Raw genomic sequence first — 12,902 nt, 5'->3', positions numbered from 1 at the left:
ATAAGAGCAACAGGATGGAGGGAGGTAAAAGCAATGAGAGTGTCCAAAAAGTGCACAGTGGCGAGATTTTTCCGGTCATAGCGATTCATTTTCCCCGTCAACAGCGCACCCCCCATCCACGGGTTCCCACGGCGGCATGGGGTGGTTACAATGGGAAATCCCATTGACAAGCGGCGGGAAGACAGAATCTCTCTGCCAGCAAACAGCTTGCGGCCGAGGAACATGTGGCTGGGGAACCAGAGAATCCAGCTTAATATTGACCATCAAGTACCATATGAGGAATAGCACTAATAATTAAATTATTTCATCAAATGGCCTTTCATTACATTGTTATATTGTTACCTGGCTGTTTTCACACAAAGCACTTCAAACACACAATAACCATTTACTCTAACTTTTAATAATCTTTCATTATGTATTAAAAAAAAATGTATGTTTTTAGCTTTGCTTTGTCAAGAGATTTGGAGGTGGTCTGAGGAAGAACTTTAAAAAAGTGGTAATGGCCTGGAACTCTGCGCCTGCTCGGAGCAGCCCTCCGCACCCCCCCCCCCCCCCCTCCCTCCCCCCCAAAAAAGTCAATGTAAAAAGCGTAAATGCTAGTCAGTCAGCCCAAGCTCCTAAACGAGAAGTCCTGTTGTAATAACACTCCAGTGTCCATTTGTGTGTGTATGCATTTAGGCAAACTAGAATAAACCAGTTTAGGTGGGTATTTGACTGCCATGTGGGATACTGTATTTGTCCTGCAAGATATCACAGGTTTAGCAACAAGCTTAGAATTGTGAATTCACCAGCTGAACAAATTTGGCTGGAGAGGTTTCCAACAAACCAGCAGAGGAACGGAGAGGTTTTGTTTATTGCTGACAAATGGGCTTAAAAATCAAATCTTCGGCTGTTTGTGGGTGAATGGACTTTCAAAAATGCCTCCATCAACTGATATTATTGGCAACGGTTGGGCGTATAGCCATGGTTGAGTGTTTTGGTGCATACGTGGAGCATCTTTTTCATTGTTAATAACATTCTCAATGATCCTTATAACTGATAATTCAGCTGCCATCAGGCAGTGGAAGAAAAGGGTGATATTTTTGACTGAAACAGGCTCAGACATGAGTGAAACACTCCCCCAATTTTCTTGCCCCAGTAAACCGAAAAGTGAATTACTATGGCAAATTCATATCACATTTGGGAACCTTATTACATCCATTGAATGAACTCTCAAGGGGGTTCAGTAGAATTTCTTTTTAATTATTTTACAGGACATGGGTGTCTTAACAGGCAAGATACTCTACACCAAATCAAGGAAACCTACATATAGTCATGGGTTTCTTCTTCCGCATTGATGCTTGGATTAGCTCAGATCCATGCAGTGTGTCTTTATGCCTCTTTGCCTTGGCATTATAAAACCACTCGCCAGTCATATTCTTGCGTCGAATTTCATTTTCAACTGATTCTTGCAAATGTCTAAGGAGAAATAAAATGTCGAAGAACTCATTATTATTTTCAAGGTTATGAAATCCTTTTTAATTTTTCCCTATATTTCTGTCTCCAGATCAAGTGCCATTTCAGGAATTAATAGGTATAAGCCGAATTCAATAAAATTAGGAAATAACGAAAACAAATAAAATAGGAAAGGTTCTACTATGGTCTTCCACTAAAATGCTATTGAACACCTTTAAAAGGATAATGCTAAACATGCAAAATACATAATAAAAATCAACAAGCTAAGACTGAACAAACATGTCCCCAAATGAATGAATAATCACATTTTAAAACAGCAAGACTGAAAGATCAGAATCAACCTCCTCAAATCTTGTTGGGGGTTAAAGAAAAAGATTTTCACCAGCAATATGCAAGAAACACAAGGCTGATCAGAGGGCAAAAAGACCTCTACAAAAAAAAAAAAGCACAAACAAAAATCCAATAGCTCAACAGTATAAGAGCAGCCAAAGAACGAGTGGAACTAAATGAACATGTACGGTCCCAAACCGTAGAATAAGTGCAATATAATACCCATCATGAATAACTACTTCCTCAAAGTATTTGTAAAGCAACGCATGTGCATTCTCAACAATATCCCAAGTAAAATCAATGGAAGTCTTGGAAAGATGAAAGGGGTCTAAACAATTAAAATATTTACCCTGGAAAGTCAAGAGACTTGGGAGAGAATTCAGAGAAACTAATGATTTTTTTTTTTTTTTTTTTTTAATTGTTATTCAAAGCATTTAACATATATACACAGAATATCAGAAGAACGACACCTCAATCCAAAAAACAACCACAAACCTCCAACCCCTGCCCCCAACACCCCGCCATGTCTCACCGATCCCATTTTAGCCGTCTTAACCCCCTCCCCCTTGCTGACCTCCCAATTCTCCTTGAAGAAATCAAGAAACTAACAATTATGAGGATACTCGAGCAGTAAATTGGAAACTGACTAACCTAGTATACAATATTCAAAATGGATTATAAAACAGACATAAGCAATGACAGATCTATTAGTATTACTTCCATTCCATGTGAAATAATGCAATTAATTATCAGGAGAGTATGTTAACATAATGGAGAAAGATGTTGCTTGGATGTCAGTAATTTGGAGAGGTGGCAATCCAAGTGGACTGTGGAAATTTCCATTGTGATACAAAGTTTTAGTTACGGTATCTTACAAAAAGCTATGGAGGGGTTCAAGCTGAACTTTGGAAATTGATGAAAAACTGGTTGAAGAGCTGGAAACAATGGCTACTTTAAAAAAAAAAGTTGTATTAAAAGATTTGTTGGGAGGAGCAGGGAAGAGAAAGGAGAAGCACTGAATTGTGCCAGCGGACTCTGGGCAGACTATGGTTTTTAATTTAAATGACCTAGATTCAGAAAATCAGTGCAAAGTGGTTTACAAACTATGAGGAGCAGGGGTTTTAGAAGAGCCATGAAATGAAAGAGAATTAAAAATGGAAGTGGGTAGAACAATGATTAGTGCCATTTAATGTCAGACGAATTAAAGTGTTGTACAAATGGAGGAAAAAATGGCTGACATTCTCCATGAATAGTCTCGCAACAACCAAAGATGAAGTTGAAAGAGATTTGGGAATCTTACGTCGATTCAACATTAATCATGTCCAGCCAATACACAGCAAGAATCAGAAACTACTGAATTGTAGAGACACAACAACATTAGTCACAGGAAGTTGTAGCCACAATTCTTGACGGACCATTTCCCAAAATAATATCCAATACTGGTCACTAAGTGCAAAGTACAATGGGGCCCTCGGGAGGGTGGGTGAGCATGCTGGACGAGGACTCAGGCTTCAGTTCGGCATTCTAACAGCAGCAGGAATGTTCCGAGCAGCTACAATGCGATGAAAAGGAAATGGAGCTCGTTGAGCAGGCATTTTAGATTCACAAATGCAACAAATCTGCAATTATGAGCAGAGTTTATGATTTAACAAGTGACACATGGGGGTTATGAACCTCAGATACCCACGCTGTGTAATAGTCATGGAACAAATATCAATGCTGTCACATAGGACTGGAACAGTAAAATGCATTACATTTAATCAAGATACAGAGGAAGTATCACAAAAGGTTGTCAGTAAAATTGGTCATGGGTTCTAATTAATGATTCTACACTGTAATTCAGCCATATTGAGATTGAGTTCCTACATTTGTCTCTGACGTTGGAAGTGAGAGAAGGGAGGAAGCCATTGCTATACTGCAGTGGCAGACCTCTAAAAGGTGGGGGCACATTAGTCTGCTGTTGGGCTCTCAGAAACAGTGAGAACAGATTGTGATGGTGAATTCTCAGCAAGGGATGAAGCGGGCCATTGCTGCTGGTTCAAGGGATCATAACAAGAGAATGGTCCCAGGAGAGGTCAACTTTCCAAAGAGCTGTGCACAGATGGGAGAGGGAGACACCAATAGCTATGAGACTTGTATACCTAGGCTTTCTGGAATCCTGTATAGGGGACAAAGGTGCAGGGCAAAGGAAGGACTAGGTGTCAAAAGCTCCACTGCAGCAGCAAGAGGGACAGCCTCTGGCTGGGCACATTGTTGAAGTGTGTGAGACACTTTGTACTGCTGTTACTCAGGACGGATTTCGTAATGTACGCAAAGACCACAAAAAATCAAGTCTAATAAACAAAGCTAAATTTATCACATTACTTATTACACAATGCGATCACTATTGTTAAAACAAGCAATATTATAACTAAACTACAACCAAACTATACTAACACCTGTTTCATGCACTCTATCTTAAATTGTTCCCTGCTTCTATTCTCTCGTGCTCTCTACACTCTCCCAGAAGCCGGAGAGGCATTCCTCTTTTTGGTCTGCATCCCAGCTCCATCTAGTGGTTGGTAAGAGTATTACATTAACCCTTAATGTGCTAAACATTATACATAATGTCACAGATATCAGCAGCAAATGGTTGTGCCAAGAAGTACCCACACGTGGCTAAGACTGTATCCCCAAATTATCTACAGATGTGTGAGCGATACTGTCAATTAAGACTGTAGCTGTCAAGAGTGGTCATCACCAACTTGTGTCATGTTACAGGAGGAGTTGAGGGAGCTTCCGTAGACACCCAATGTCCGTGGCCCTAATAGCATCACATTGAACCATCCAACTCTTTCCAGACATCTACTGGGGATATGTGTGGGGTCTCCAAGGGAGCAGCCCATCACTTCATCAAGGAGGTAACTGATGCCTTGTTCAAGAGGGCTGGAGACTATGGCAGAAAGGGCCATCACTAGATTCCCCCGGTGTAAAGTGTCATCAACTGCACGCATGTGACCACCAAGGCTCCCAGTCAGTGGCCTTCATAAACAGGAAGGATTTCATTCCACCAAGGTTCAACTGATCTGTGACCACCAAAAGTGCATCCTGCAGATGCGTGCCTAGTTCTCACAATGTCTATATACTTTGATGCCCAGGTACCAGGGCTCTTCTGGCCCCCACATCTTCAGGAATGGATCCTGGGAGGGACAAGGATTAGCCACTGTATTCATGGCTACTTACACCTGAGAGAAACCATTGTTCTGCAGTATAGGAGAGGTACAATACCTGCCACTCAGCCACTCGCATGATGAAAGAGAAGGTTCTGTTGCCAAGATCTAGTTGATCCCTAGTGAGTGTTTCCTTTGTTCCTATTTTGTGGTAATCTGCCATACATTGCACAATCTGGTGCTTAAGGAGGGAGGCCTTACATCAGAAGGATATGATTGATCGTCAATCTTCCTCCTCCACATCCTTCTTCTTGGAGGAGCCTTAGCCGGCACATAGGATGAGGCCCTTGCACTGAAGGGTGTGGGCATTGTCTCAAACCTCCCCAGTGTCTCTAAATCCCATTCATGCCTACTTGCTGCAACCATGACACCCTTTCAATGCTTGTGTAAAAAGGACACAGCTTTATGTTAGACCAGGTATCACCTCCTTCCTATCACACATCATGGCCTAGCATCCAGCTGCACCAAGAGCACTGACAAGCTGAGGAATGATAAATCTCTGCCTACCCCTACACCAGGTGCCTATTGAGGGAGCAAGGGTGTAAGTGACATCTGATAAGGCAGCATTAGAGGCATAAACGATTGTCAATCGTAAAATAGGATTTATTGCAACATCCATAAGGTTTGTGAGGCATGACCTACCCTTCACAAAGCCATGCTGACTATCCCTGATCATATTATTCCTATCTAGATGATTATAAATCTTGTCTCTTATAATCCCCTCCAAGACTTTACCTACTACAGACGTGAGGCTCACCGGTCTATTGTTGCCGGGGTTGTCTCTGCTCCCCTTTTTGAACAAAGGGACCACATTTGCTATCCTCCAGTCCTCTGGCACTATTCCTGTAGCCAATGATGACATAAAAATCAAAGCCAAAGGTCCAGCAATCTCTTCCCTGGCCTCCCAGAGAATCCTAGGATAAATCCCATCAGGCCCCAGGGACTTATCTATTTTCAGCCTGTCCAGAATTGCCAACACCTCTTCCCAACGTACCTCAATGCCATCTATTCTAATAGCCTGGGTCTCAGCATTCTCCTCCACAACATTATCTTTTTCCAGAGTGAATACGGACGAAAAATATTCATTTAGTATCTCTCCCATCTCTTCAGGCTCCACGCACAACTTCCCATCCCTGTCCTTGACTGGTCCTACTCTTTCCCTAGTCATTCGCTTATTCCTGACATACCTATAGAAAGCTTTTGGGTTTTCCTTGATCCAACCTGCCAAATACTGCCCATGTCCCCTCCTTGCTCGTCTTAGCTCTCTCTTTAGATCCTTCCTCGCTACCTTATAACTATCCATCACCCCAACTGAAACTTCACACCTCATCTTCACATAGGCCTCCTTCTTCCTCTTAACAAGAGATTCCACTTCTTTGGTAAACCACGGTTCCCTCGCTCTACGCCTTCCTCCCTGCCTGACCGGTACATACATATCAAGAACACGCAGTAGCTGATCCTTGAACAAGCTCCACTTATCCAGTGTGCCCAACACTTGCAGCCTACTTCTCCACCTTATCCCCCCCCCCCCCCAAGTCACGTCTAATGGCATCATAATTGCCCTTCCCCCAGCTATAACTCTTGCCCTGCGTTGTATACTTATCCCTTTCCATCATTAACGTAAACGTCACCGAATTGTGGTCACTGTCCCCAAAGTGCTCTCCTACCTCCAAATCCAACACCTGGCCTGGTTCATTACCCAAAACCAAATACAACGTGGCCTCGCCTCTTGTTGGCCTGTCAACATATTGTGTCAGGAAACCCTCCTGCACACACTATACAAAATCGACCCATCTAATGTACTCGAACTATATCTTTTCCAGTCAATATTTGGAAAGTTAAAGTCTCCCATAACAACTACCCTGTTACTTTCGCTCTTATCCAGAAACATCCTCGCCATCCTTTCCTCTACATCCCTAGAACTATTTGGAGACCTATAGAAAACTCCCAACAGGGTGACCTCTCCTTTCCTGTTTCTAACCTCAGCCCATACTACCTCGGAAGACGAGTCCCCATCTAGCATCCTCTCCGCCACCGTAATACTGCTCTTGACTAGCAGCGCCACACCTCCCCCTCTTTTGCCTCCTTCTCTGAGCTTACTAAAACACCTAAACCCCGGAACCTGCAACATCCATTCCTGTCCCTGCTCTATCCATGTCTCCGAAATGGCCACAACATCGAAGTCCCAGGTACCAATCCATGCTGCCAGTTCCCCTACCTTATTTCGTATACTCCTGGCATTGAAGTAGACACACTTCAAACCACCTACCTGAACACTGGCCCCCTCCTGCGACGTCAAATCTGTGCTCCTGACCTTTATACTCTCATTCTCCCTTACCCTAAAACTACAATCCAGGTTCCCATGCCCCTGCTGCATTAGTTTAAACCCCCCCAAAGAGCACTAACAAATCTCCCCCCCAGGATATTTGTGCCCCTCAGGTTCAGATGTAGACCATCCTGTCTGTATTGGTCCCACCTTCCCCAGAAAGAGCCCCAGTTATCCAGAAATCTGAATCCCTCCCGCCTGCACCATCCCTGTAGCCACGTGTTTAATTGCTCTCTCTCCCTATTCCTCATCTCACTATCACGTGGCACGGGCAACAACCCAGAGATAACAACTCTGTTCGTTCTAGTTCTGAGCTTCCATCCTAGCTCCCTGAAAGCCTGCCTGACATCCTTGTCCCCTTTCCTACCTATGTCGTTAGTGCCAATGTGGACCACGACTTGGGGCTGCTCCCCCTCCCCCTTAAGGACCCGGAAAACACGATCCGAGACATCACGTACCCTTGCACCTGGGAGGCAACATACCAAACGTGAGTCTCTCACGCTCCCACAAAATCTCCTATCTGTGCCCCTGACTATCGAGTCCCCAATTACTAATGCTCTGCTCCTCTCCCCCTTCCCTTCTGAGCAACAGGGACAGACTCCGTGCCAGAGGCCCGTACCCCATGGCTTACCCCTGGTAAGTCCCCCCCCCCCCACAAGTATCCAAAGCGGTATACTTGTTTCTCAGGGGAACGGCCGCAGGGGATCCCTGCACTGACTGCTTCTTCCCAGTCCCTCTTACAGTTACCCATCTATCTCCAATCTTTGGTGTAACTAATTCCCTGAAGCTGCTATCTATGACCCCCTCTGCCTCCCGAATGATCCGAAGTTCTTCCAGCTCCAGCTCCAGTTCCCTAACTCGGTCTTGGAGGAGCTGGAGATGGCAGCACTTCCTGCAGGTAAAATCAGCAGGGACACTAACGGCATCCCTCACCTCAAACGTCCTGCAGGAAGAACATTGCACTCCCTTCCCTGCCATCCCTCTAACTTTCTACCAAGGTCTGGCTAGCAACTAAATTTAAAAAAAATTTAAAATAATAATAATAATACAATATGGTACTTACCTCACACCAATGGGTTTTATTATTAAGGAACATTGAGTAGGTTGAGATTTAGAAGATGAAGAAGTGATCATATTAAAACGGAAAAGGTTGAGGGGGCTCAACAGGGTAGCTCTTCAGAGGATGTTTCCTCATGGTGGAATCTAGAACTTGGACCCACAGTTTCAAAATAAGATCTCTTGTTTAAGACAGAGATGAGGAGAAATTTTCTCAGAGCTGTTGGTCTTTAGAATTCCCTACCTCAGCAGTGGAGGCTATTAAATCTATCCAAGGTTGAGTTAGACAGATTTTTGATTGATTAAGGAATCGAGGGTTATGGGAGAAACAGGTAAAAGGTGGAATTAAGGGTGCAATCAGATTAGGCATTATCTTATTCAATGACAGAACAGACTTGATGGGCTGAATGGCCTATTGCTGTTCCTGCTTATGATCAAATCCCAGCAATTATACACCAGTTTATTTTGCAGCAGTGGCAACAGAGGTAATGAAGTTCTTAATCAACGATGCAAATAAAAAGAAAAAAAGAAAAATCTTGCAACAGAAATAGTACAGACTTCAAAAGCAAAGTCAATTTTGACCAGCCTTATTGAATTCTTTCTGGCCACAACATGAGTAGCTATAGGTAACATGGTGTATGAAATATGCATAGACTTTAATAAGGCCTTTGTTAATGGTAGAACTACAAAATTAATTGAACAAAAAAGGAAAATGCTAGAATCAAGCAGTCATAGAATATTTAGCGCAGAGGAAACTATTTGTTCACTTGTGTCCATGTCAGCTCTCTGCAAGAGCACCTCAGCTAGTTCATTCACCACCTTTTCCCCCACAGGCCTCCAAGTCGTCTCTCTTTCAGATAATTAGCTAATTCCCTTTTGAACTTGACTTCACACTCAGAGCATTCTAGATTCTAACTACTCACACAAATATGTTTCGACTAATATCACCTCTGGTTCTTTTGTCAATCACCTTAAATTAGTTATCCAAGGTTCAATCAATTGGGAACAGTTTATCCCCATCTACTGTCTAGGCCCCTGATGAATTTGAATACCTTTATCAAGTCTCCTCCAAACCTCCCCTTCTCTAAAGACGCCCCAGTATCGGCAATCTATCTACATAACTGAAGTCCTGGAACCATTTGCGTAAATCTTTTCAGCATTTACCCAAATGCCTTCATCCGTCCTAATGTGTGATTCCCAGAATTGGATAGGTGGGGTGAATCTCATCACCTTGGCACAAATGGCCCGAAACCCAGGGCACCCACACCTCAAAGGTTTGAGAGAGTCCCCATCTGCATTTTACAGGGTCAGGCTGGTTTCCATCAGGCCTGTTGTCCTTTTAAAAGAATGGCCACCCATCCCCAGGAGCAGCTTGGCAATGCACTGGCTGACAGCACACCAGCATCACTTAGAACAATGGCCACGGTCAGAAATGAGGGGTCACAATTGGGGACGCCGGGGTCAGGCAGGCCAATTGGGCTTGGTGAGGGCAGACAATGCCATTATTGTGGGGGAAGCAAATTATGCCAGCGGTCCTTCCGGAGATCAGAGAGGGCCTGAAAATGATGCCCCTGCCTCCCCCATTGTTTCCTCAAGCAGAGGGCCTACCTGATACTGGTAAAGTGGCAAGATGGCAGGAAGATGACAGCATTCCAATCTCCCCACACCCTGCACCCTTACATATCCTCACCACCCCACCTTTCCTCTCCCCAGGAACTCACAAAGGTGTATTACCAATATCAGCTAAAACATTCCTGGCACACCATCTGCTGGCCTAATAAGTGCCTAGGAGGCAAAAGAATGTGGCAGGCCATCTTCTAGGTGGAATGCAGGCCTTTCACTGGTTTTCCAACTGGCAGCTGAGGCCCCCATTGCTTCCCTGTGCCTCTAATCAGATCTCCCATGACTTCTTAATGGCTTTCTTAGCCTGTCTCACCACCTTCAACAATACCCTAGGCCCCACTGCTCCTCCTACCCCTATTCAAATTGCATATTTTAGATCATCATCCTCATTCTTCTTCTTATCAAAATGCATCACCTCAGACTTCACCAGATGAAATTTCTGCCAGTGTGGGCCTAGTCTCCGTGTCCAACCAGTCTCCTCCTCACAGTTCACAGCACTTGGCAAGTTTTGTGTCACCTGCAAATTTTAAGTTGTGTCCTGTACACCCAAGTCCAAATCATCAATACAGATCAGGTAAAGCTAATACGGACCTCTGGTCGACAAAACAATCGTTCATCAGTATGCCTCAGTTTTACTCAGTATCTATGTGGCCATAATCCATTTTCACGTGGATTTCAATTTTATTCAAGCCTTTTACATGGTACTTGATGAAGTGACTTTTGGAAGTCAATGTATGCCACAATACTCTGATCAAACCTCGGAGTCAAATCAGATTAGTTAACTATGATTTGCCTTTAAAACTATCTGTGTTGGCTTTCCTTAATTAATCCACATTTGTAAAGCAACTGTTAATTTTCTTCCAGGTTAACATTTCAAATTGTTCAGTATTTGCTGGTTTTATCCTTATACAAGAGTGCAACATTTGCAATTCCCCAGTCCCTGCTGTTGCCACTCCTGTATTTAAAGAGGATTGGATGATCATGGCCAGTTTAAGGGAGAGGGGGGGGGGGGGGGGGGAAGAAGACAGGACATCACAGTAACAAGCATTTAAACTCTTGCTAATAGTAGTGGCGGCAATATATGACTGGATTTAAGCTAGCTATCTGGACCACATTCATGAGAAAGACAGAATTATATAGAAATAATGTCGTCAGCAGAAACACATCCAAAGGAAGCAGTTCTTATCAGCAACCCCAGACATCCCGTACACAGACAGGCAACGGTACAGCTAGGAACCACACTATGATAAGAAGAAATGGGAATGAGGCGGAGCGAAGGACAGTGGATGGGTGGGTGGGGGCATGTCTTGGAAATCAACAGATGGCCAGGGGACAGGACATGACTACATCATGAGCTGGTCACACAGTTACCATGCTACCAAAAGTGAAATTCATTGGTCAAGGTATAATCTATAGCTACAAGGATTGGACCGAGTCCAGCTGAGGCAGGGCTACTGATTTTTGGAAATTGCACAGCTGTTGAACCTAAAGCAACGCAAAGCAGAGTTGGTTTTGATGCTTATCCAAATCACTCTCCCTCGTACGTTGACCAAGCTTGGAAAGTAAAGCCGTCTTAACCAGAGTTGTTGTCTCAGCGAGTCTGTGTGTTAGCTGAGCCATAATTACGAGGGGAGATCCCCTACATAAAAGCCAGCTCAATACTCAGTCTCTGAAAATGCTCCTACAGCCAGCACACTGCAATTTTCCCTCACTTTCCTCAGCATCCTCAGATATTTCGGATCTGCTCCTAATGACTTATTAAGATTAATTATAGACAGCCTTTCTAATACCACCTCTTCCGCAAATTTCTGATCACCCACTTCCTCAACTACCCCTCCACTTTCGCTACAACCTTTCATTTTGCTATTGTTTCCATACACAAATTGTCTTTTGGGGTCCCCAAATTAGCCCTATTCTTTTTACCATCCTTTTACTAGTTATATGCCTACCAAAGACTTTTGGGTCCCCTCCTAAACTCGTCATCAGTCTTGTCTCTTCCCATTCTCTTTGCTTGTTTTTTTCCCCCGCACATCTCTGAACCTTCTACATTCAGCCGAATTCACATTTGTATTAACCACCTTATATTTAAAAAGCACTATTTTCCTGTTTTACCTTACTCTTTTGCTCTGTAGTTTGGTTTATCCTACTTTCCCCCTTACTGGAAATGAAACTCGACTGTACCCGCTACTGGCAATGCATCTCCTCTGTAAAGGCAACCCATTGTTAAATTACAGTTTGCCTGCCAAGGCAAGATCCATTCTCATCCCACTGAAGTTGGCCCTCCTTGAATTAATTATGTTCACTCTAGATTGCTCCTGGTCCTTTTCCCATAAGTTAACGTTAGCTTGTGACACTGGATTCACTTGTCCCTGTTCCATTCCTCAGAACCAGATTCAGCAATGACTTCCTCCTCATTGGACTGGAAACATACAGATGTAGAGAATCCTTCTGAACGGTCTAGAAACTCCTCTGTCCTTTCAATACAACCATCCCAATTTAGAATGAGATAGTAAAGCCCCACACTATCTACTTTTCTACACATCTTATACCTCTAATCACCTTCTCTTATTTATACCACTAACTGGTGGCCTCTAATACACACCTAGCGGTGTATTGGTACCTCTAACCAAATAGATTATGTCCTTGACCCCTCCGGCATCAGCTCTTTCAAGAATATATTATACTTAAAAGCAATACCATCATTCCGGCTTTCATTCCTTCTCTAACACTTTGCAGAACGTTTCGTATCCAGAAATATAGAGTACGTGATCCTGTCCTTTTTTTTGCGTCAGGTCATCATTATGGCCACAGCATCCTATTCCATGTGGATGCCTGAAGCTCACTAACCTGATTTACCACACTCCACATTCCCTATTACGCTACTCAATGCCATACTATTTCTT

General features: G+C 43.6%; 1 protein-coding gene across 16 annotated transcripts in view; it reads right to left on the bottom strand.

Annotated features, from left to right (window-relative positions):
• Positions 1-12,902, bottom strand: part of sytl2a (synaptotagmin-like 2a) — a 218,047-nt gene that overhangs the window by 132,376 nt on the left and 72,769 nt on the right. For all 16 annotated transcript variants that reach the window (XM_072476502.1, XM_072476500.1, XM_072476506.1 and 13 more), the window contains one exon: positions 1,307-1,458. In XM_072476502.1, coding sequence (XP_072332603.1) covers positions 1,307-1,458 — 152 coding nt within the window. The remainder of the gene's footprint in view (positions 1-1,306; positions 1,459-12,902) is intronic.

The sequence above is a fragment of the Scyliorhinus torazame genome, chromosome 15 (genome assembly GCF_047496885.1).
Source record: "Scyliorhinus torazame isolate Kashiwa2021f chromosome 15, sScyTor2.1, whole genome shotgun sequence".
Lineage (NCBI taxonomy): Eukaryota > Metazoa > Chordata > Chondrichthyes > Carcharhiniformes > Scyliorhinidae > Scyliorhinus > Scyliorhinus torazame.
Note: the sequence above shows the minus strand (reverse complement) of the source record. Positions and strands in the feature narration are given on the sequence as shown.